Source organism: Epinephelus moara, chromosome 14 (assembly GCF_006386435.1).
Source record: "Epinephelus moara isolate mb chromosome 14, YSFRI_EMoa_1.0, whole genome shotgun sequence".
Taxonomy (NCBI): Eukaryota; Metazoa; Chordata; class Actinopteri; order Perciformes; family Serranidae; genus Epinephelus; species Epinephelus moara.
The window spans coordinates 41,363,029-41,386,177 of record NC_065519.1 but is presented as its reverse complement, the minus strand read 5'-3'; the positions used below and the strand labels follow the sequence as shown (position 1 = coordinate 41,386,177).

Genomic DNA, 23,149 nt, shown 5'->3' with positions numbered 1-23,149 from the left:
GCTGCTGTCTGTGCAGCTGTGACAGCCTTGTTTCAACTCTGGGGCTCAGTAGAGGTTTAGTTTGTGTTAGTTACCATCCTGGCCTGTAGGGGGCGCGTGTTGCCGCTGCGGCCCTGCATTGGATGATGTTGAGGTCTCGCGGATGTATCGGGAGCGCGCGGCGCGTCTCAGGGCGGATACTGTGCTATCAGCGCTCCACTCGCATGTTTGATTCCTCAAAGTTACAGTCAGTGGACTAGCTGTAAAATGTCCACAGTAACGCAACCTGCCAATGACCAGTATGTTTTTCGTCGACGTGAGTCTGAAGAGCAGCCGCCAGAGAACCAGAGAAGATGGCATACTCCTCAACAACACGTCCACGGTGCACGGCAGACCGCACTACATCACCAGCGACACCGGGTAAAGCAAAAGTACATTAACAAGCTAGCTGTAGCCGTTTATTAGAGTCCATGCTAACCGTGACACGGGACATTGACGGCCAGGACTCGGGAGTGGTTGCACTGTGTCGGAGCTAACGTTAAGCTCAGGGAGGTCCTGTCGTAGTGAAATAGCTCGTCAGCGTCAGTTTAACTTACTACGACCTCAATTTGATCAGTTTTCAGTTGTCACTTGTCCTGTGTCATAAGCCGGGATAACCAGCGCGTGAGCCAGACCCTAGTTAGTAAATCTAATACTTAAATATTTCTTTTCAAACGCAAGCAATACATACATGGCTATGAATATTGCGAATGAACAGGATCAGATATTCAAGTCGGGATATAACTTGTAACATATAAGCCCTATATGAGATTGGCGGGTGAGTGGCTGCGTGGTGTAATACACACAATATAATACAGCAGCTGTTCACACCGAAAAGAAGGGTGGCTCTTCGTCTTTGAAGCTTCTAAAGCCATGTCCTACTAGCAGGTGTCTGTTTATGTATTCTTATGTTGGCAACTTTAAATCAAACGTTTTTTCAGTGTAGTTTGGTGGCATTTTCTCCTCACAAGAGATACAGAATATCATGTGACAGATCCAGGCCTTACCAGTTGAGTAATGATTGATTGATTGATTGATTATTTTTTATTTACGTGTCATGCACAAAGTGCCCAACCCTCATGGGTTTATAAGACACCAAAAAAAAGTACAGTTGCAGTGTACATTATTATTATTATTATTATTTATTTATTTATTTATTTTTCATTTCATACATAATTACAGCCCCTTTTACGGCTCAGACTTTAAACAGAATATTCTGCCTTCTCTCCCACACTTTACAAATAAAATCTGCAACAAAAAAGATTCCCTTTCTAAAACACAACTCAAGTTTCTCATACTCGTCCAGCCAAAAGAAATCAGCATAAATAGAGGACATTTTAATAAAAAGTACATCCCTCAAGTCCTCATACAATAATCTGCAAGTTTAACAAAGTAGGAAGGCAGGCTTTTTTTGTTGACAGCCCCCCACCTATAGTATTAGGGTTTTAACTACTGTTTCGACGTCATTATGCACACAATGTAGCCTAAACACAATAGGAGTTAAAGGGATGGTTCAGGTTTTTTGAAATGGGGTTGTATAGGGTTCTTATCCATAGACCGTATGTGACACACAGTAAATGTTAGTTGGCATGCCCTCAGTTTGGAGAAGCAGGTAGGAGAGAAGAGAGAAGTCCCACCTAAAAAAAACTATCAGTTTAAATGTATGCTGAATTGAGAGTATTTTCACTGCTTCAGTGTAGCGTAAGGCAGTAATTTCTGACAGGAAAATAAAGCTGATATATCGTTCTCTTCAAAGCCAGACTACACTGAAAAAACAGTGATTTAATATCGCTGAACTCAGGAGCTACTGGTCAACTGCTGCTTGATCAGTTAGTTTGCCTGTGTTATTGTGATTGTGGTGGTTTAAAGGGTTAGTTTGGATTCACCAAAGTCACACATTAACACTAACTGATTGAAGCAGTGGTAGATGAGTAGCTCTGGTGTTTAGTGGGTTAAAATGACTGTTTTTGTCGGTGGAGTCTGGTGGCTTTGACGAGAGCATAGAGAAGATGGAGAACTGAAGACGTTAATGTCTTTTCCTGTTGGAACAGGCTGTCTGACGGAGAGGTAAAATAGTAAAAAATACTTAAATATAGTCCCCACTTAAACTGATAAATTTTTTTGGGTGGGACTTCATTTGGGTGGTGAAAACATGTTTTCCTGCTGCTCCAGTCCACAGCAGCACATTGCTTAGCTTCCATGTCAGACAAAATATCTGAACTATCCCTTTAAGACTCCTAACACCAAACAATACATACGACTTGATGCATAATAGTTTGTTATTTTAGAAGATAAGTGACATTATTTGTGGCATAATTAGATCATTTATCATCGTTTGTCGTGGTACAACCATAATGTGATGTTTTGACATTATTTGTATTTCGAGCTAGCTAGAGCTTTCACTTCTCCTTCAGGCTAACAAGTAAAACCACACACCATCTGGTATGTCAGTGTCACTGTCTTTGATGTGTTTTTCCTGGAATGAAGGTTCTAGGTTTCAGTTTATGACTTGTTATTTCTCACCTTTGTCTTCATTTATTTATTTTTTTCAAACCTGGGTGCAGCCGGTGTCGTGCTGCTGTGTAGCAGTCAATTTGTTATTTTTGTCTGTGGTAGAGCGACTGTTGTGTGAACCATTGCAGACGTGATGGAGTGTGTCTCTGAATGCTCTCCAGTTTAGTAAGGAAGTACATCGTTATACAGTGAATGGGATTACAGGCTGCCACAAGATTACTGATTCGGAGGGGGGGGGCAGTGATAGCACAGCTCAGAAGATTGTGTCATAGTCAATGAGTCTGTCCACGGTAAGAAAGAAAGATAGGATTTAGTGTCTTTACAAGCTGTTTTTAGCTGCATCCATACTTGTCATTAATGTTCACATTTCACAGAAGCTAATTAAAGTTAATAACATCAATCATATGTTAGACAAGGTTAATAATCAATCATTAACATCGGTTTATGGTCTATGCTTGCTTGCAGGCACACCTAAATTTAAAGTGCACCGATGTTAGTGCACATACTGAGGAAACGGACGCAGTTCTTTTTACAATGCATTCTGGAATTATCAAGGGAGAGATTGCTCAATATTAAGGAAGTCACTGTAATTACTGTTGTCTGACTTGTACTGTTTATGTCAGCATCATTGTAACAGTGGGTTTTCTGAAGCTTTTAGTTACTAGATATGAGAGCTCGTAATAGTTGTATGAAGAGATGATAATAGGAGATTTGAACAAGTCATGACAATACAACATAGGTTAATAATAGTGTTTGAGGCAGTGGAGGGGGTTGTATTTAACTAAGTATTTAACTAGGGATGTCCTGAGCTTTTTTTCTTTTTTTTTAAGCCCTGGTTTGAGTCATTTCTGCTGAGTCCAATCCTTATATTAACCTAAATGTTTAAGTATGTGTCTGGCTCATTATAATAGCAGCTGCAGTCTGCTGTCACAGCTACATGGTCCAAATACTGGAGGTCCTGGTTCTAAACTGTTAGGCTGGTGAGCCTAATTTAAAATTATGATAGAAATAAAAGTTTAAATGGCAGAATGAGACTCCTGAAATTGATGTGATGTAGTCAGCTAGAGAGACGATGTATGACTCTGTTGGACAGACAATTCAAGCTTATTAGCTTATTGCACACGAACCAAACAGCCAAGATTAACTTTTGCATGTTGTTTTCACTGATAAAAACATCAAATGATGATGATGTAGTTTTTGTTAGGGTTCAAACAAGCATGTTCCTTTATGTCTGGAATATGATTTGTAGGCTGGGGCAGACCTGTTGTAGCACCACAGTGCTTAATTTATAATGATATTGTGTGACACATTTTACCTTCATCAAACAATTGCAGCTACTGCGATTTGGATATTGCACTTGGTCATATTGCGATTTCTATAATATTTCAGTTTATTGTGCAACCCTAACCAGATGACAGTTAGTGCAACAAGAAGACAATTGCAGTAATTTTTCAAGTGCCAAATATTTGCTGGTTCCAGCCTCTGAAATCTGAGTCCTTCCTTTTCCATACATGATAGTAAATTACATATCTTTGGGATTTGAATTGAAAATAAAAACAAAAAATGAATTCATCACTTTAGGATGCTGGAAGTTAACGTGGGCGTTTTTCACTATTTTTATGCCTCTGTGCTGACAACATCCATGGCTGGAGGCATGTGTTTTGGGGTTGTCTGTCCGTCTGGAATGCCTGGAAGAGATTTGCTCAAATTTTGGCACAAACGTCCACTGGGACTCAAGGATGAATTGATAAAGTGGTGGTCAGAGTCACTGTGACTTCACAAAACACGTTTTTAGTCATAACTCAGGAATTAATTAGCCTGGAAATCCAGACCCAAATCTAGAAAGATTTAGGGTCTGGCTATGAGTAATGCAAATGGCCCAACTCGAGGGGTGGCACTAAGCATGTATTTGAAAATATCACTGCATGCAATTGGATAACACTACGACCAATCAGAACAATACATGAGGTGACGTATCCAGAGCTTAGCTACCAGCGGAGCTAACTGGTAGATTAGATTCTTGCCGTATCCGGTCGGCAAAACAGCAAAAACGTCCTTCTTGCAATGGAAAGATTTGAGCGCCGTCTTCTGTTCCTCTTTTAGAGAAAAAGACAAGTCTAACTCGTTCATTGTAGCGGCCAAAGCCGTTTCAAACAACTGGTGTTCATCCGTAGCCATCTTGCAATGTTTACTGACTGATTCCGGACTTCGTCGTCGCAGCGCTGTCGTCATCTGTTTAGCTCGCCTCTGGCCCGCCTATATCAGATACACCGATGTGATTGGTGCAGCTCGGCTCCAACGGCATGGGTAATGAGCATCATTACTGATTGTCAGAGTGACTCGCTGAGCAAATTCAGACTGGGCTCTTGAAATTGGATTTCCGGGGTAGATGCAAAAATTCACACAAAATAAAATGACAAAGTGATGGCATTTTTTTCTGGCCATTACTCAACATCATATCTCAGGAACAGAGTAGAAGACGTTTGGTCAGATACTGAATTGGTGAAACTTATCTTGGGTGTCCACCTTGAAACTGTGCTGCTTGTATAGATCTTGTGTGCTGCTGGGGGAAATCAGTGTTTTAGGGTATGTAGTTCCTTTGTAGCAACATCCATATTTGATGCATTGTCTACTGTCTTGACTACATTTGAGTCTTGACAGACATGGATTTCAGGGCTCGACAGTGTGAGCGTTTCACTCGCATTTGCGACCAAAAATAGGTGTGTGCGAACTGTAAAAAATATTTAGGGGCACATGTGCGCATAAAAAAATCAGCCGAAGCAGCCTATATTTTTGTCAATAAAAAATATGATAATCTAACCACAAATGTTGGAGGAACTCCAGCCGCCTTCCCTCTTCCCTCTTCCCTCTTCCCTTGTGTGACACGGTTATGGGCGGTTTTCCAAGCCACTGTCGGCATAATGAATATAAGTCCCACTGTTGGCAGGGTGGAAATAAGTCAAAGTGTGGCAGAGGCAGGGATGGTTTTTGCTATGGGCAATGTGGGCGACCGCCCAGGGCGCAGTCTATGTGAGGGCGAGCGCCCTCCAAAAAACCCCAAAACAAACAAACAACAACAAAAAAAACTTGCCAGTTTTCTAGACTACCGCTCATTTCCACGTCAAGTTAGTGGAGTGGGCGCTGTGGCGCCCCTATTATCACGGCGGTTGTGGGTTGAACGAGGGTCACAGACAGGAATACGGCGGAGGATCATAGTGCGCAAGATAACGGCTTACCGCGACAGAGAAGTCTGTCTCCAGGTCCAGTAATTTCCTCTTTCGTTGGTGTCATGACTGCCCAGTAGTACCTGGACAACCGAGCCGTGGCGGCACACAGGTATGTGGCGTGTCAGAGGAGAAACGAGCCGTTCACATTTCTCTCTTGTGGCAGGTAACGGTCCACAAACTTCACCGCACTTTAGGGACTGTTCTTTACTTATGAAGGGACTGTCAGGGGAGGAGGGTGGCTGGTTGATTTTTATCTTATTTATTTATTTTATTTTGATCCCCCCTATGTTAATCACTTATTGATGCAGTTAGGGACCTTTCTCCACGGCCAGGCTGTCGGCTGGGTGGGAATAAGTCAAAGTGTGGCGGAGAAGAGGGACTGGGAAAAGAGGCTCCGTTCTCCCCGCAGTTAGGGTTCGCCACGGTACTGCTGCTGGGCAGGGTGGAAATAAGTCCTGCAGAGTTTCAGAGGACCTGGAGAATGTTTTAGTATAGTAATAACATTATATAAGATAATCATATTGCAAAGATAATATATATAAGATAATAACATTAAAGACAAAATTAAATTGCAATACTTTTTCAAAACTTGATGATTTTACCTTTCTGTACATTTTGTATACAAATTCATTAAATAATTTTGCTTGTAAATGTCTATTTGCATCACGTTTATTACGGAAAACACATTATTTGATCAATTTACATTGTGCCCCTAAAGTTCTTTGTGCGCTCCTTACTTTTTCAACTTAGGAGCACATGTGCTCCTTGGGGAAAAAGTTAGCGTCAAGCCCTGGATTTAAACTGATACTTGACTGGTTGGCAGAGGTGTATATCGCAAATTGATAATAATTGATTAATTGGGAAAATAACCACCAAATTAATTATCAGTTGTGAAAAAAACAATTAATTGCAGCCCTGACTTTCTTTTTACCCTAAGAGACAACATGCTCATTTGTCTCATTAACATCCCTGCAAGCTGTTGTGTGTATCCTCGTATGCTACTCCTACAAGGGGAAAATACAGTAAACATCTGAGAAGGGTAAGAGTTGGAAAAAATCTTCTGAGTGGAAAAAAAAAAACAGGTCTCAAAGTGCTGAGAAGGTTAAAACAAAGCCAAGAGGAGTATGATTAATTAATGAGGAATATCAACAGTATTGGAGCAGCTCTGCTCATTACTGATGGAGATTTTATGACCATATGATAGTGTGGGATATGTTCATTTGTATTCATAACCTGCTCTGAACTCTACCTCCACAGGCTGATGGCAGCCGGCCCCGACCTGGACCTCCCAGTGATCCCAGTGCCAGATGGCCCCACGTAGATGACCCCACCACCAGACAGCCTCAGCTGGACGACTGTGAGCGGATGGGGACTCTGTTTGGGATGCTCAACAAGTGTCTGCGTGGGATGGGCTTCAGCCAGATGTACTTTGGGGACAAGATTGTGGAACCAGTTGTGATTGTGTTCTTCTGGCTGCTGCTCTGGTTCCTGGGCATCCAGGCGCTGGGACTGGTGGGAACTCTGTGCATCATCATCATCTACATCCAGAAGTAACTGGAGCGGATGATCAGAGTGGAGCCTGCTGTTTTTCTGTGTTTATTGCTTACATATGCGGGACTCATTTCATGCTAATGAATGTTTGGATTGGAATCTGCAGTGGATCTGTGCTTGTAGGGGGGCGGCTGTGGAGAGGGCTGCACTGCTCTGTAGTGATGGGGGCTCAGCAGGTTTTTAGAAATGGTTTGTTCACTCGGACTAGATCCAAAGCTGGGTCCATTCTTCAAGATTATCTGGTCAGGAGCTTCTCCTCCCTCAGTAATAGGAGAGGTGTTGTCCTGCTGCCTCTGCTGTTATTGTGATGTAATGGGATTGATCTGCTGATTTAGAGAAACAGGAAGATATTGCAGGAAATGGTTTGTCTCTGTTTGTATCAGAGGCTACAGAGTGAAGGCCTGGAGTCCCAGCACTCAGAAACAGAACTGCACACATGTCTGTGTAGCGAGTTTCACTTAAAGAGATCTTTGCTAACATGCAGTATGTGAATGTGGTGTGCAAGCGCAGCACTTATATACCTCCAATAATCACTTATAACAAAACAGTGTCTGAATGTAACGCTGACATGCAGTACACATTATGTTCTTCTGAAACCTTTTAGCTGTGAAATGTTTACTTACTTTGAGATAGATACTAGGGATGCACAATATATTGATGGCTGATAAATGACAAAAAGTTACTATTGTTCCGATAAAGGAACTCAGTCGGTAATTACATCAGGTAATGCACAGATTTTTTGCAGCAGCTGTGGAGAGGGATTCCATCTGTGAAACTTAAGCCCCGTTTCCACCCAACACTTTCGGTATGGTACCTTTGGAACCAAAAGTAACCCTTCAGACATGGTACCTAGACCCTAGGTACATTTGCATCACAGACAGTACTCTGAAATGTGGGCGTGGCTGTGTCACTGCTTTGTCCAGCACTCGCTGTATTTCCTCATCCCCGGTGACACAGAGGAAGTATGCACTGCATTTATCGGCCACAGAACGAGGCTGCATGCCGATATTTTCAGAACAAAATAGAACAGGCTGCAGTGAGAGTCTCTCTTGATGGCATATTTTAAAATAGCAGGTTTGTGCATTTAGTCCTTCTCAGGCAAGCTCAGCCGGCCATAGCCCACAGGAATGACATTCCACAACGCTTTTTTTTCCTCCAAGTGAGTATTAGAATATACGCAGTTCACACAGTCTGGTCAAAATTAATATATATTTATAAGCACTTCAGAGATCTACTCATTACTAAAAGTGTGTGTCGTGTCATAGAGATAATCAAAAGTAATGGAATGGTCAAAGTTTAACATTGAAATTTAAAGTGTGCTGATGGATCCAGGTTGTCAACTCATGCATTGAGTAACCTTAAATGTTGCCGGCAGTTGGCTTTGTGAATAAATTGACCAATCAACAGACTGCAGGGTTTTAGCTCCACCTTTTAGTACCAGATCTGTGTGCTAGGTACCCCAACAGAGGGATGACCAAAAATGAGGACAGTAAGGAACAGTTCCATTGGTACCATCCACAACTCTTCACAGTGAAACAGGAAAAAGTGAACCAAACTGAACTGAACCGTACCGTACCGAACTGCATGGTGGAAACAGGGCTTTTGTTCTGAGGGGATCGGTTCTAAATAAGTGAGCGATCCTGCGTCTCTAGCTTTTCCTCCTCTGCTCTCTGTTTTGATGCCTGTGCTCGCTCCATTCACCTCCTCCCACTACCAGGAAAACACATTATTATCACTTAACGATATCAGTCCTGAAATTACACATAGGCACATCTCGAGCAGGTAGAGGTGGAAGCCTTCTTACAGTCATGGGAAGATAGACTGACAAGTTGGGATAGAATTTACGCTTTGGTTTTGGAAACTAATTGTGTTCAACAGATACAGTAATGTTCTTGTGGAGAGAAAACTACTTTTATACTGGATGCAAAAAAAACCCCAAACGTTCACAGTCTTCCAGTTTGTCTTCTCTGCTGTTGCAGAGCTGCAGTGTTACTCCCCTCCATTACACTGACACACTGAATCTTAACATTGACTACATTTACATGCATTAATATTCAGGTATTCTGAAAAGGACATATTGCTGCTGAACTGTTTACATGGCCAATGAAAAATGAATATTCCACTAAAACCCCCGTTTACATGCAGCCAGGCATACTCTGATGAACATGCCCTAACTTGTCCTTCATGACAAAATACTGAAAAATGGAAAAGCTGAAGCTGCTTGTGACATTTTGCTTTTTCTGCATCAAAATAGGATTTTTCTAATTTTCCCACTGGTGGTGGACTTGTGTGAACACAGCCTTCCTCTTTCATTCCTTTAACCACATTTTTTAAAAAGGCCTATGTTGCAATATTTGCTTTAAACCTTTTAATTTCCAACTCTTTAATAATGTTTGAAAGTAGGTGTGTTTCTCCTTTCCACAAGAAATGTGGGCTTTTCTTTTGGGCATGTGTCTCTATCTGCCAGGCTCAAACACTGCCGGCAGGTTGGTTTGTGCACAACACAAAGAGCTGGCTGTAAACAGGCGAGAGGCCGTGTGTAGCAAGCTGCTGTAAAAACCCCAGTCAAGAGGCATATTGCAAATGTGCTGTGTACATGTCCAAAGAATGCTCCTTATTAATACCCACATATCCCACATGTCTTATTTGGAAAATACTTTATCATAATCATGGAATATTAGTGTGCATGTAAACAGAGTGAATGTTCAAGAAAACTTCACTGGAGAATTAACTGAGAAACTGGCATTCACAGAGTTAATTTATACGTAGAGCTACTGGTAAAATATCAATATCATATCAGACTAGTAATTGTTCTGGGATTTTGGTCATTTTGTGAACTACCTTTCATTTGCAGTCTGCATATCATCAAATGTACACAGTTGTCTTCACCTGTCAGACCGTTTCAGTTGAGTGCAGTTATCACAGAATGCCTCTTTTTAATCACCATATCTGATTGTAATCCTACCCAGAATCCTCTGAGGTTTATGTATCATCTGACAGCAAATCTAAATCTAAATGTTGACAATGCAAAATGCATTAGATATTGCCAATCCTGTCTCTAGGAATCACTTGCATATGCAGCATTTTGGTGATGGCTATTTACATAAACTGGCAACACTTCCACTCTGCACTCAGTAGCCCATAATGACAGAGCCAGTGTAGGATGTTAAAAATATCTGCCAGCATATTAAAAAAACTGGAATATCACATTAGTATTCAAACTCTTAGTACTTAGTTGAAGCACATTTGGCAGCAGTTACAGCCTCCAGTCTTCTTGGGTATGACACAACAAGCCTTGCTCACCTGTATTTGGGGATTTTTTCCCATTCATCTCTGCAGATCCTCTCGTGCTCTGTCAGGTTGCATGGGTTCTGTCAGTGGATTGTTTTCAGGTCTTTCCAGAGATGTTTTATTGGGTTCTGCTCAGGGCCCTTTGTGGGCCACCTGAGGACATTTACAGAGTTGCCCCTGTAAGCCCCTCATGTATTGTCTTGGCTGTGGGCTCAGGGTCATTGTCCTGTTGGAAGGTGAACCTTCAGCCCAGTCTGAGGTCCTGAGGCCTCAGCTTGAACCACGTTGTCATTTATGACCTCTCTGTATTTTTGCTCCATGTAGATCCTGTGACACCTTATAAAGACAGATGTGTCTTTCCAAATCATAGCCATTCAATAGAATTTACCACAGGTGGATTCCAGTCAAGGTGTATCTCAAAGATGATCAAGAGAAATGAGAGGCCAGATATCAAGTGTCATAGCAAAGGGTCTGAATACTTATGTTAGTCTGATGTTTCAGTTTTTTCTTTTTATTAAATTTGCGCAGAAATTCTAAAATCCTGTTGTGGCTTTGTCAGTGTGGGGTACTGAGTGGACTGATGAGGGAGAAAATACAACTATTTTAGAGTACAACTGCAACAAAACAACATCTGAATGCCCTGTATGTTCACCATTAATCTTCAAAAATATATTTGCACCATTTTGTTCCCCTAGAACGGTTTGATGTTATACAAAGAAGTTGCATTTAAATGTAGTCATTGTCAGGAGAAATGGCTGACAAGGCAGGTTGAAGGAAGGTGAATCAAACAACTGATTGCAGTGACTCCCCTCACAACTGAATATATAATAACAGTATGGGAGTATTTAAAGAGGATAATTTTTCTGGTAGTCTCAGGTAGTTTTTACAGCTGAACATACTTTACTCTTCTGTTTATTTTATGATTTGAATGTGCAGATGTCCAGGTTAACTGACCGCACACTGTTGAGAAGAACTGAACTCTAGTCATCACACTGATTTCAAAGTTTACTACTGAGTGTCAAAGTTTTCCAGAGCAAACATCATCACAGATGGGATGTTCACTGCTGACTTACTGACATGCTGCATTTGTCCTTGTTTAAAAAAAACTGTAATGAATTATTTTAAACTTAAATTATTGTTTCTAAGGTGTTTGCACTGAGAGTTTTATGCATACCTATGAAAGAATTAATGAATCAAAATGTGTTGCAATGTCTATGATTAAAAGCAAGTGTTCCTAAAACTCTTTGGCTGTCACTGCTCTGTCAGACTGTATTTAGTTGTGCTTTTCGCTAAATGCTAACACGCTCATGTCGACATTCTGATAATGTTCAGCAGGTAATGTTTACCATGTTCACTATTTTGTACCCGACCTAGAACTATATCAGTCGAATCAGATTCAGCTGTTCAACTGTTTTTATGACTCTACGCAGGCGACAGCTGTGGCTGGAGGCCTAATGTTTCTGGGTTGTCCATCTGTCCATCCATCAGTCCGTTAAACTTAAAGGGACTCAACGATGAACTGATTAGGTTTTGGTGGTCAAAGGTCAAGGTTGCCATGACCTTACATCCATCTGATTTTCATGAATGCAGTATCTTAAGAAGAGCTTTAGGGAATTTCTTCAAATTCGCTACAAACGTTCACTCAACAACTCAATGATGAAGTGATGACATTTTGGTGGTCAAAGGTCAAGATCCGTGTGGCCTTGTCTGTCTCAATCTTGTGAAAGTGATATCTCAAGAACACCTTATGGGAATTTTTTTAAAAGTTTGACAGACATCCACTTCGACTGAAGAATAACCTGATTAGAATTTTGTGGTCAAAGGTCAAGGTCACTGTGATCTCACAAAATATGTTTTTGGCCATAACTCAAGAATTCATGTGCTAATAATGACAAAACGTCACACAGATGCCAAATAGGATAAAATAATGAAGTGATGATATTTCATATCCCAAAGGTCAACTTTACTGTGACATTTAATGTTGTGCAAAAAATTATTTTCTGGCCATTATTCAATGTCATATCTCATTCACAGTTTTTAAATCCAATCTACCCCCATAGAATTTGTAAACAATTAAGTTTTATACGGGAGGAAACTGCACTTATTCTTATAATTATCTTCTAAATATGCTTTTGATATTATTTAAAAATCCCAAAGACCAGATGCGTGCAGCGCCTGCAGCTCCCTACTCTTCCTTTCCTCCTGCGCTCTTTGCAAACACAATGTTCCTGCAGCACCAAACCACATCAGATTTCTTTAAATTAATTTTCAGAGCTGCAGTGTGGGAGACATAAACATAATCTCAAGTTAAGTTCTGGTTTATAAAGACGCATAGATGTGGGAAACAGTCCAGCGTCTGTCTCCGCTTGCACTAAGCAGTTGGTGACTCTGAGGGAGACTGATTTTACACCAGACAAGGTTACTTGTTGTTGAGCTTAATAGTGGGTAGTAGCCTAAGATAGACAGTGACAGACAATGCCGAGGCCCAGGGCAGACACTATCATTACCTGACCACCTGTGAAGGCAGGTTAGGGAGATGTGGATGCTGCTCTGCTGAGCACTTGATTTGTGAGCGTCAACTTTGGCTGCAGCTACAATATTTCTCCATACACAATCAAAACAGTGTTAAAAACACTTTGAATGATGACATAGGAAGAAGCAAAAGTTCTTTATTTCTCAATTTATATTTGGAACAGTCTCATGACACATTAACGCTGGAAACAGAAAAAAAAACACATTTCTGTCACACCATTTTTTTTAATATATTTCCTTTGACTCTTAAACTTCACAAATGAATGAGAGGGGCAAGGAAAATAAGGAAGAAGGGAAATGGAGGTGGGGAACTGTAGAAAGGCAGGTTCAGGAGGTAAAAACATACTGACGGTGTACAAAATGTCCTGCAATATACTTTACAAGTGATATGATATAAAGAAGGCCATGCTGCAGCAAACAGTAAGGTAGCTCCACTCCAGCTGTGTTTGTGTGTGTGTGTGTGTGTTCACATTTGGCACATACTATGTTTCTCTAATACAGAAAGTGCTGAGAGCCTACATGATTGAATTTACACATGCAAAAGCAGCCAATGTTTTAACCAGCAGGTTAGTCGAGTTATCTGTTTACCTTTGCACTGGTAATGTGTGCTCTGCGTCATGTGTCGCATGGAGCTGGATAAGATTTGCATCAGGCAGTAAAATGTCACCTAACCACAATGACTTCATGCTTCTTACCTCAGGAGATACACAACATGTCTGCCTTTTGTTTGACTCTGGGGGCAGGTGCATGTTTAACAGATCCATAAAGCTGATTCATACATACCTGAGCTCTGAGATCATGCTGACAGGCTTCACTTAACACCTTGAATGCACACAGAGCTCATGGAATCATACAGGTAGCTACACACAACACTGCTCACTGAAACATTCATTTGTAAATTGAGTTTGTGCCTGTAGCAAACTGCTGAATACACTCATATGTACAAGCTTACATATATTTTCAATAATATACAGAATGTTAGCAGCTTTGACTCAAACCACTGAAGGTTATGTGAGGAACTACAGCTGCAGGACACTGAGGACAAAACTAACAGCATCACACAAGCACTGACATGTCATAGACAGATGCTTCTATGTATTTCACTGGATCATTTTATCTTTAGTGCAAATACAATTAAGTAAAACACACAGCAGTGACAGTATTTACACATCTCCTCTCACCTTACCTGAGTCTGTGCCTCTCATAGATTACTGGGAAACATCAACCCCTGCAATCTTTGAAAAATCCACAGCTGTGACACCCTCTGCAGCCCAGGACAGATTTCAGCAATCATCTGGATGAAAACACACATTCTGTCCACTGCACAATAAAACAGACTAAGTCTACTTCCTATCCAGGCTCATTTTAGTAGCCCCGACGACGTCACAACGGCTGGTATTGCTTTGACATTGTAAGTCTGTGTTGTATATGTCATCATGGCAAAATGAGGTCCTGGTATATAGTTAGGGATGCACAATAATATCTGCATGTCATGGGTACGGCCAATATTGGCTTTAAATGAACTGTTTGAATCAGCCAACAGGCTGTTTCTTATTTTGCACAATGAATGAATATTACATACAGCGAAAGGCATTCTGTTTAATGTCTCCATCTGCTGGTGGGCCGTCACGATAACAGTATACAGGTATAATGTGATGTTAATTTCACTACAGGGGAGACTTGATGATCACTAAAATTATCTGGGGAAAAAGTGGATATATCAATATCAATATTGCTTATTGGTCAAATGAGTTGTTACATATCGGCATATCAAATATCAAAGCAGCAAAAATTCAATATCGTCGAAAAGCAGTGGGAACTACGACAGAAGCTGTTTTGGGTACTTTGCCAGGTGTCTGTGGACTGATTTTTGTCAACAAACAAAAACTGTACAGGTGTGTGGTTGAGAACAAATTGAAGGGCAAATTTGGAGATGGGTGTATTCCGAGCGAGGACGCTGAAGGTAGGGGAGTAACAAGTTGGGAAGGAGCTTGGCCCCCTCATTTACACCCCTGGTTCACATTTGTTTAAAGTCGTGTATCGCTGTGTCACGGCTGGAGCGATTACATCGCAAGATGGTCCCTAGTCTTATCTCTTTGTTCATTGTGTTCAAACTGTTAGTGTGTACTGAAATAAGAAAAATATAAAGTAACAATTATCCAGATAAACAGAAAACATCAACATACTACAATCTTGATAAATACTAATTAACAGGTGCCTCTGGTAACTGGTTAAAAATCTTTTATATCATTCAACAGAAAAAATATTTTTTCATCCAGATGGTGAGTTTTGTAAGATTAGACATGTCACTCTTGACTTGAGCTGGATTATTCTAAGATTTCCAGGTATTTCTCTCAGAAAATGGATGCTCCACTGTGCGACTCCAACGTAATGGTTAATACATGAGCGGCACATCCCAGATATATATATATTACACTTATATACATGAGGCCCAGTAAATCTCCCCACCACAACCTGAGGTGGTCTGAGCAACCAGGATACCATCAGCCTTCATTTACAACATTTACTGTATTTACAAGATGTACAGGGTGAGAATAAATGTTGAAAAGAAAAATCTCTCAACACACTCTGGGATAAGGTCAAATAAATATAAGACAGGCAGGTTATAAACAGTGAATTTAGGATTTGTTTGTCCAAAAACAGATTTAAAATAAGATGTAGTTTCTAGAAAATGTTCAGTTCCATTATCTCATTAAAACCAAACACTGTCCAGCCTCTGCAGATTTGTTCTGTTCTGTATCACTGTCAATCAAATCTAGAGAGTGCTGCAGGGATGACCTTTTTTTTTGTTGGCCGGCGCAGAAGTAAAAAAAAAAAACAAAAAACAACCTCTGACATAACAGACATAACATAAATTTATGACACTTGCACGTTTTGTTCAGCAATAATCTTGGCAATGTACACCACCTGTGTGGTTTTCGAAGTGTAAACACTATCAGCAGAAGTAAAAAGCTAACGTTGGGCAATGAACGAACTACACCACAGTCACGTGACTACAACGTCACCACCACAGTGAGGCTTTAAAGCCGTGTTCGGCATGACGGCATTATGTCATCTCCCCTTAGCCACTTCTTAGCGACCACCTTTTTTAAGACACATAAAAAGGTTCAAAAATTGGGGTATTTACTGATGTTTTTTTATGTCATAGGACAAAACCTGAAAGTCTCTTCAGCTTGTGTTAACCACAGACCTTATTTCAGACATCAAAACATTGACTTTGAGATGAAGGAACCAGGAGTGCTAAAGTGCCAACTCACTTCCTGGTTTTAGGACTTATTCCTGCAGCACTCTGTTTGGGTCTTCAAACTAAGTGAGTCTTTTAAAGACATCACTGTGTGGTAACTTGTCATTGACATTTGTCATTAGTTTTATAACTTACATGAGAAATGATTTAAAAATAATTGATAAATTAATCTAGTCAGAGAGAGCAGAATCATTAGTTGTGACCATGTTAACATGAGATAGAAACTAATGTGAGCACTGTGACCAGCTCTCAGTGTGGACGGTGAAGAGTCATACTCCAATGGGAACATGTGTGTTAAACTATTATAAATACGATGGCATTCAGCCGTGTAAAAAAACTGACCCTGCAACAGATCAGACACCACCTGTGCTGCTCACAAATCATGAATGGAGTTATATTAATTATACAGACCTAAAGTAATTATAACTTAATGTCCAACTTTAAGTGTTCATGTACTTCAGCAAATTTGGAGTTTTGGGATGTTTCCCAATGTCAAATAACATTCCCAGCCACATGATGTCATCACTAAATGGTCGTTGACTGGTTGAGCATGTTTGATCACATTAACCCAGAAAACTCCGTAACACTTTGCTGTCAGTCTACTGCTGCCTCAGTGCTGGAAGCTAAAAATCTGCACTGTAGCAATGTGTGAAACTGTATCCATGTTGGATTTGTCAGTGTCCGTTGCCACCCTCAGACAGGATGCGACTGGGCTCAGTGAACTTGGCTGTGGCTATGTAGAACAGGGCGGGGCCCGGCACGAGGGCCAACAGCGGCAGGTCCTGCTCCAGCTTGTCCAATCGGGAGATGGAGATGATGCCGTACGCGTGGAGCAGCCAGTGGCTGAACAGGACTACCAGACGCTTCTTCTTGGCAACCAGGTTCTTAAAAGACTGTGGTGATGGAGACACACAGAGTGAACAGGTCAGAACTAATCACACCAGGACATCAGCTCCCAATAAACACATCCTGAATATGCAGTGACTCTGAGCTGCTTCTCAATCACTGCACTGTTTATAATACCAGTGTAGGGATGTCATCGGTTAACCATAACTGGTCAGCTGTCAAGAATATTTCTGTTATGCGTGTCAGTCAGTAGGCTCATTTTCCTACTCTTCAGTTTAGTGGTAGTACTTGCACTAAGCTGTACCCAACACAGCTAATAATTCATGCTACACTAGTTAGCCTTCCGCCGCCACTTTGTATTGCACACCACCTGGGTTGGGAGCTAGCTAGCATCGCTACTCATTCGCTGATTATCACTGGTAACACCATCCTAGTCCATGGTGGCATTACTCCGGAAACATTGTGCCCTCACTCCAGTCTCCCCCCAGGTTGCCTCGGTGGGTAAGCAGCTTAAATTTGTGCCACAAACCTCCTTTAGCATTGTCTATTATGTTGACTTGTTAGCTCTGTTAGCACCACTAGCAGTGCTGACACGGCTAGTGGTGCTAACATTTAATAATGCTAGAGGGGTGTTGCTGCTTAAAATCAAGCTGCTTACTCACCAGGGCTACCTGGGGGGCGAAGACCGAACGGCGGCCACCATGTTTTTGCTGTAACATTACCAGCAGTAACTGCCAAATGAGCGGCACCACTAGCAAGCACAAATTGGGCACAAATGTGTGTATCCCAGGAGAGTGAAGGAATGACCTGCCATACTCTCACTACGTAAACACGTTATTCCAACTGAAATAATTCTAAATCAAATTTCTCAAAGTCGGACTAACACACCCAGATAATGCAATTTGGAGTCAAATTACTGCTGATGTATACAGGCAGTCAGACCCAACCTGGCCCAGGCGCTCTGAGCATGCTCCACACTTTCCGCCCTGGGCTTTGACCCAGAAGTTGAATAGCATTAAATGCATAACAGAAGAAGAAGCCAGTAACAACATGGCAAAATCCACATCCAGCGTACATCTCACTGTACAAAAAATAAAGCGTACAGCAGGTACAAATGTACAGAGCTCTGAAGTTTTCCGCCATGGTGCCAGTTTGACGCTAGCTAACCACAGCTAACTTGTTTGTTGATTGTTTGGTCTGTGGCGTAATAGGTCAACTGGAAATAGGTCCAATGATAAAAAGCTAAAAAGGGGCATATCGCCACCTATGGTAGTGGAGTCGGACATACTTCAGTCAATAAATCCATTCCCCTCCCGTGCTTGTGCACTGGGACAAGGACAGTGTATAATGAAAGTCCTAATAGCTATAACCGAAGCTCGACTTAACTGTGCATGTAAACATATTAACTGATTTCACAACTTAAAATAAAGGAATCAAGAACGTTTCTCATGGGGCGAGTGTCCACACAGTGTTTTTCTCCAGCAGAAAAGCAGTGGCAGGGGAGCGCATCATCCCAGCACTTCAAAAGAAAGCGCTCTCAGCGCTATTTGAAATGATGTGCTTCTCATAAGGTTTCGTTTTTATGACAACACCTTGACACTAACATTAGCTAGGTAGCTAATGCAACACTCCATTAGCAGAGGATTGACGACACAGTCAACAAAAAGCTTACAAAGCAAAGGGTGATAAAAGCAAAACACTAACAAGCAACATCTCGTGTTAGCTGGCCGAGCTGCTCCCACAAAATGAGCTTTTCTGTTTTTGGTGTGACAGTAGACAGTAACACAACTAAGAAAGCGGCAGTGACATCACCAGTTCCTTTCTGAATGGTTCAGAGATTTTCAACTCAAAGTGCTCAAAGTAGCCATACAAAAAAGGCAGAGCACTCTAATAAAATATGCTGGGCGTGGCACTTTTTCTCTAGGCAGCCGCATATGCTCTCTCCTCATTGGGAACTATTGAAAAAAGACGCCAGCGCTGAGAAAAAAAAAAACACTGTGGACACAGGCTCTTAATCTGCTACATATTAGAAAGACACACAGTGTGCTGAGTGTTGTTACCTGTATCTCAGAGGCAGACATGTAAACAGCCAGTGTTACCAGAGACAGGACCAGTATGATGTACGGGAACGCATAATCTGAAACATACAAACTGTCACTCACAGCTGTAAAGGTCAACTACACAATTAGACATTGTTATTTGAACTGTATTTGCATCATAAGTACACAGAAATTTCTCATGGAATTGGGTGGAGTTGGATGAAGTCAGTAGCACAGGCCTACAGCTTCAGTACTCACAGAGCAGCCCTCCTCCCACAGCCTGCAGCACAGTGAGGATGGGGAAGAAGTACAGAGCAGCATAGATGCTCTTGAAGCGATCAGATTTGCCCAGACCACATGCTATCTTCTTCACCAGCAGAGGACGCAGCAGCATCATCAGCACCAAGCAGAATGCATAGTAAATCAACACAATGGTATAGCTGAGGAGGAGAGAAACAAAAGTCAGTCAAAGACTGTGAGCTCTAATTTATAAACATAACAACAAACTAAAGGACACATGATGGACTCAGAAGTATCAGAAAACATGGGCATGTGCGCGATTGACAAAGGCAGCGACAACACAGGGTTTCTATGAAATTAACGCAGGTGCCCAAATATCTGAATGAACAATACTTAGATAATAATTATTTGTCAGGTTAAATGTCACACAACTCAAAAGGAACAGGATGCCTCTGAAAGGTAATGCAATGATAATACTGAGTGTGTCCAGTGTTGGTTGATTTTTTGGCAGAGCGGGTTTAGCGTTAGCTTGGCTGTCAGCAGCCGACACTATCTCTGGATGATGGCATGTGAGGTGAGCCCTCATGTTCTTAGTATTCCCAGAGTATTTTATTCTCATATAACACTGCTTGCAAATCACATCATATCCAAGTCCTCCTTTGCATCTGTGTTAAAAAATGTGAAACGCAGGCGGCACATTTCTGATTTCTTTCTTCTTCTTCTTTCCTTTCTTTCATTGCTGAATAAACTCCCCTCCTCCCTGCAGTCAGTACTTACAGTGGGTAGACGGCCTCCTGGGTGCAGTGTAATGTGTTGATGTAGTCTGGACTGGGGTTGTACAGCATGGTGTACCAGTCTGACAGCATCTGGACCCGACAGGAATGGATACTGAGCTTTCCTACTGGCTCTGTGACCAGCAGGGTGACCACAGCTGAAACACTGCACTCCAACATGGCTGTGATGTGCTGCAGCAGAGCACTGGAACTGAACGCACACAGAGAGAACAACACACCATCACACAACTGGGTATCTGTTTAATTTCTTTAATTTGATTTATACAATATTTAAAGTTCACTAAATTATCTCAGATAATAACTGGCCATAGCAAAGACTTTGGTTTTGATCTGATTTCAAGTAACTTTAGTGAAGGGATCAATGTGGAAGTGAATAAATAATGCTCCATAACTCCATATACTGGCCTTGAATCACAAAATATGTGCACAAGCTAAGTGGTGAAGTCAGGTTCATTTTGCTCCTGTGGAGCTGAAAGGAAGTTAACCAGACTGTGCAACCTGGTTACTAGTAACTTAACAGCTGGTTCACTTTCCCATCAACACCATTTCCTTAGTCAAGTAAATGAACCAATAGAAAGCTCACAATCAAAGCTGTGACAGCTTCAATCAGGCGCAAGTACAACAGTGTGACTCCAGACTGTATTCACAGGAGCACACACTATATTTACACTAGGTAAGTATTTAACAAACCTTTTTTATCATTGGGCTGGCTATCAAATATTACATGCCTTATCAGGGGTAACGTTAGCCACCATGGTCCCTGTGAGCACCTGCTCGCCCATAAGGAGCCAATGAGTCGCCAGCAGGGCACGTTCTAAAAACAGCTGTCGTCAAGCCAGCCGTCACTCGCATCTCTGTGTTCAAATCAGCCGACACTACAACAGTAGTGCACTGATATACTGTCTGACTCTGATGGTAAATGCATTCAAACAGCCCACATCAAGCTCAGGGGAAGAGCTTGTGACTGACTTGGCAAAGTCAGCGGAAGGATACAGTTGTGACTCAGGTGGCAACCTACGGGTCTGAAAAGTGATGCCTTCGTGAAACTGCCAAAAAATACAGTTCTTTAGATGGTCACACGACGCTGGCTCCAGAGGGCAGTCAATCCCCCGAGACCCCAATGTTACAATGTCCAACTTAACATCAGAAATAAACATGTTTATAGCCTGGAACAAAAACATTTTTTGGTCTCTGTCGCTTATTTCAACATGACGACTTTATGGGGGGAAGAATTTTTATATAACTCACCCATTCACAATTTATTAAGGCTTAAAGGGACACTGTGTAGTGTTTTCAGTTGTTCATTGGCAAAAATCGATGTCATCATTGGTGTACTATTACCTCCACCAATAATCTGACTTATTCTCATAAAAGAAGAATTTCGGATTTGTTTGTACATTGGGCGGATAACTCGTTTGGGGGTTCCATAACATTTCGCCATCTTAAAAATACATCCGTCAGCAAGGGACATATAGCACTACCAGGGAATAGCCCCGCCTTCTGCGTTTTTGTTGAGAGCCAGGCCAGCGCTGCGTGACGGAGAAGCCGAAGGAGAGGAGCAAGAGGCGCTTCGCTACTACCCCGGCACTACTGCAGCATAACAAAGTCAGGGAATAGACAGTATCATGTTTATTTGACACAACTTATCAAAATTTTTATGCACAAATAAACATGCTCATTGACAAGTGCTTTTCTATTTGCCTATTATTATTTCAGAAACCAGTATATACTTAAAAATATAAATTTATCCAGAAAAAAACAGTGGCACCAAAAATTGTGATATTTTAAAGCTCCAGCTTAATTTCTAAATGAGGCTTTCTGGGGAGCTCGTGACTCTTTCAGAGGAACCCAGATTCCTGATATTTCGAGCCCTGTTAAACACAAGGATCATAGTACCACCATAACTACTGCGAGCTATAAAACTTACACTGGGGTCTTGTTTTACTGTCAAAGATTATTTCATGACAATGACTGGGTTGTTCCTTACTTTGTGAATGTGTGTGTGATTGAGAGTAATCCTGTGTGAGGCCTCACCTCTTCTTTCCAGAGTACCACTCGATGAAGAACCAGTGCAACACTAGGGGTAACATGGCCATGAAGCCCAGATACAGCCAGTCGTACAGCTCGGGGGACTCAAGGCAGCGTTCACACACATTCTGGAGGTTGGCCCGCTCTCCACGAGGACAAACCTGGCAGGACAGACAGAGATGGCTGTGATCAGGAACAACCCACTCACTGCAAGCCCAACAGCCACACTACGTTTCTGTTTTCCTTTGTTCCCTTCTTTGATCTCACTAATCTAAGTCAAAATGGAATCATCATTATCATTACGTTCCTTTTTACTGTGAGAACAGTGATAAAAATGTATACGTTCATTTTCTATAGCTTTCTATACCTTTAGCTTTGCATTCACAGGCTGACAGAAGCGATGAGTGGCGGTGCCAGTGTTTTAAAGGGACAGTGCACCCAAAAATGAAAATTCAGCCACTATCTACTCACCCATATGCCGAGGGAGGCTCAGGTGAAGTTTTAGAGTCCTCACATCACTTGCAGAGATCCAAGGGGAGAGGAGGTAGCAACACAACTCCACCTAATGGAGGNTAGTGCACCCAAAAATGAAAATTCAGCCACTATCTACTCACCCATATGCCGAGGGAGGCTCAGGTGAAGTTTTAGAGTCCTCACATCACTTGCAGAGATCCAAGGGGAAAGAAGGTAGCAACACAACTGCACCTAATGGAGGCTTACGGTGCCCCAGATTCAAACGTCCAAAAACACATAATTGAAACCACAAAATATCTCCCAAACTTCACCTGAGCCTCCCTCGAGTGT

General features: G+C 41.6%; 2 protein-coding genes across 2 annotated transcripts in view; one reads left to right on the top strand and one right to left on the bottom strand.

Annotated features, from left to right (window-relative positions):
* Positions 1-150: 150 nt before the first annotated feature.
* fam241a (family with sequence similarity 241 member A) lies at positions 151-11,841 on the top strand. Its single transcript, XM_050061892.1, has 2 exons — positions 151-399; positions 7,017-11,841. The coding sequence occupies exons 1-2, from the start codon at positions 247-249 to the stop codon at positions 7,311-7,313; spliced, it is 450 nt and encodes a 149-aa protein (XP_049917849.1). The 5' UTR covers positions 151-246; the 3' UTR covers positions 7,314-11,841.
* A 3,518-nt stretch (positions 11,842-15,359) lies between these two features.
* Positions 15,360-23,149, bottom strand: part of jkamp (jnk1/mapk8 associated membrane protein) — a 12,903-nt gene continuing 5,113 nt past the window's right edge. Inside the window, exons 3-7 of the mRNA XM_050062222.1 lie at positions 22,352-22,506; positions 20,301-20,507; positions 19,542-19,723; positions 19,305-19,381; positions 15,360-17,291 (exon numbers count right to left, since the gene is read on the bottom strand). Of these exons, the coding sequence (XP_049918179.1) occupies positions 17,073-17,291; positions 19,305-19,381; positions 19,542-19,723; positions 20,301-20,507; positions 22,352-22,506 (840 nt within the window). The 3' untranslated portion in view covers positions 15,360-17,072. The remainder of the gene's footprint in view (positions 17,292-19,304; positions 19,382-19,541; positions 19,724-20,300; positions 20,508-22,351; positions 22,507-23,149) is intronic.

Coding starts and splice junctions, on each gene's coding strand:
- fam241a (XM_050061892.1), top strand. CDS start 247: ATGTCCACAGTAACGCAACCTGCCAATGACCAGTATGTTTTTCGTCGA. Junction 400..7,016: donor TACATCACCAGCGACACCGG/GTAAAGCAAAAG, acceptor CTACCTCCACAG/GCTGATGGCAGCCGGCCCCG.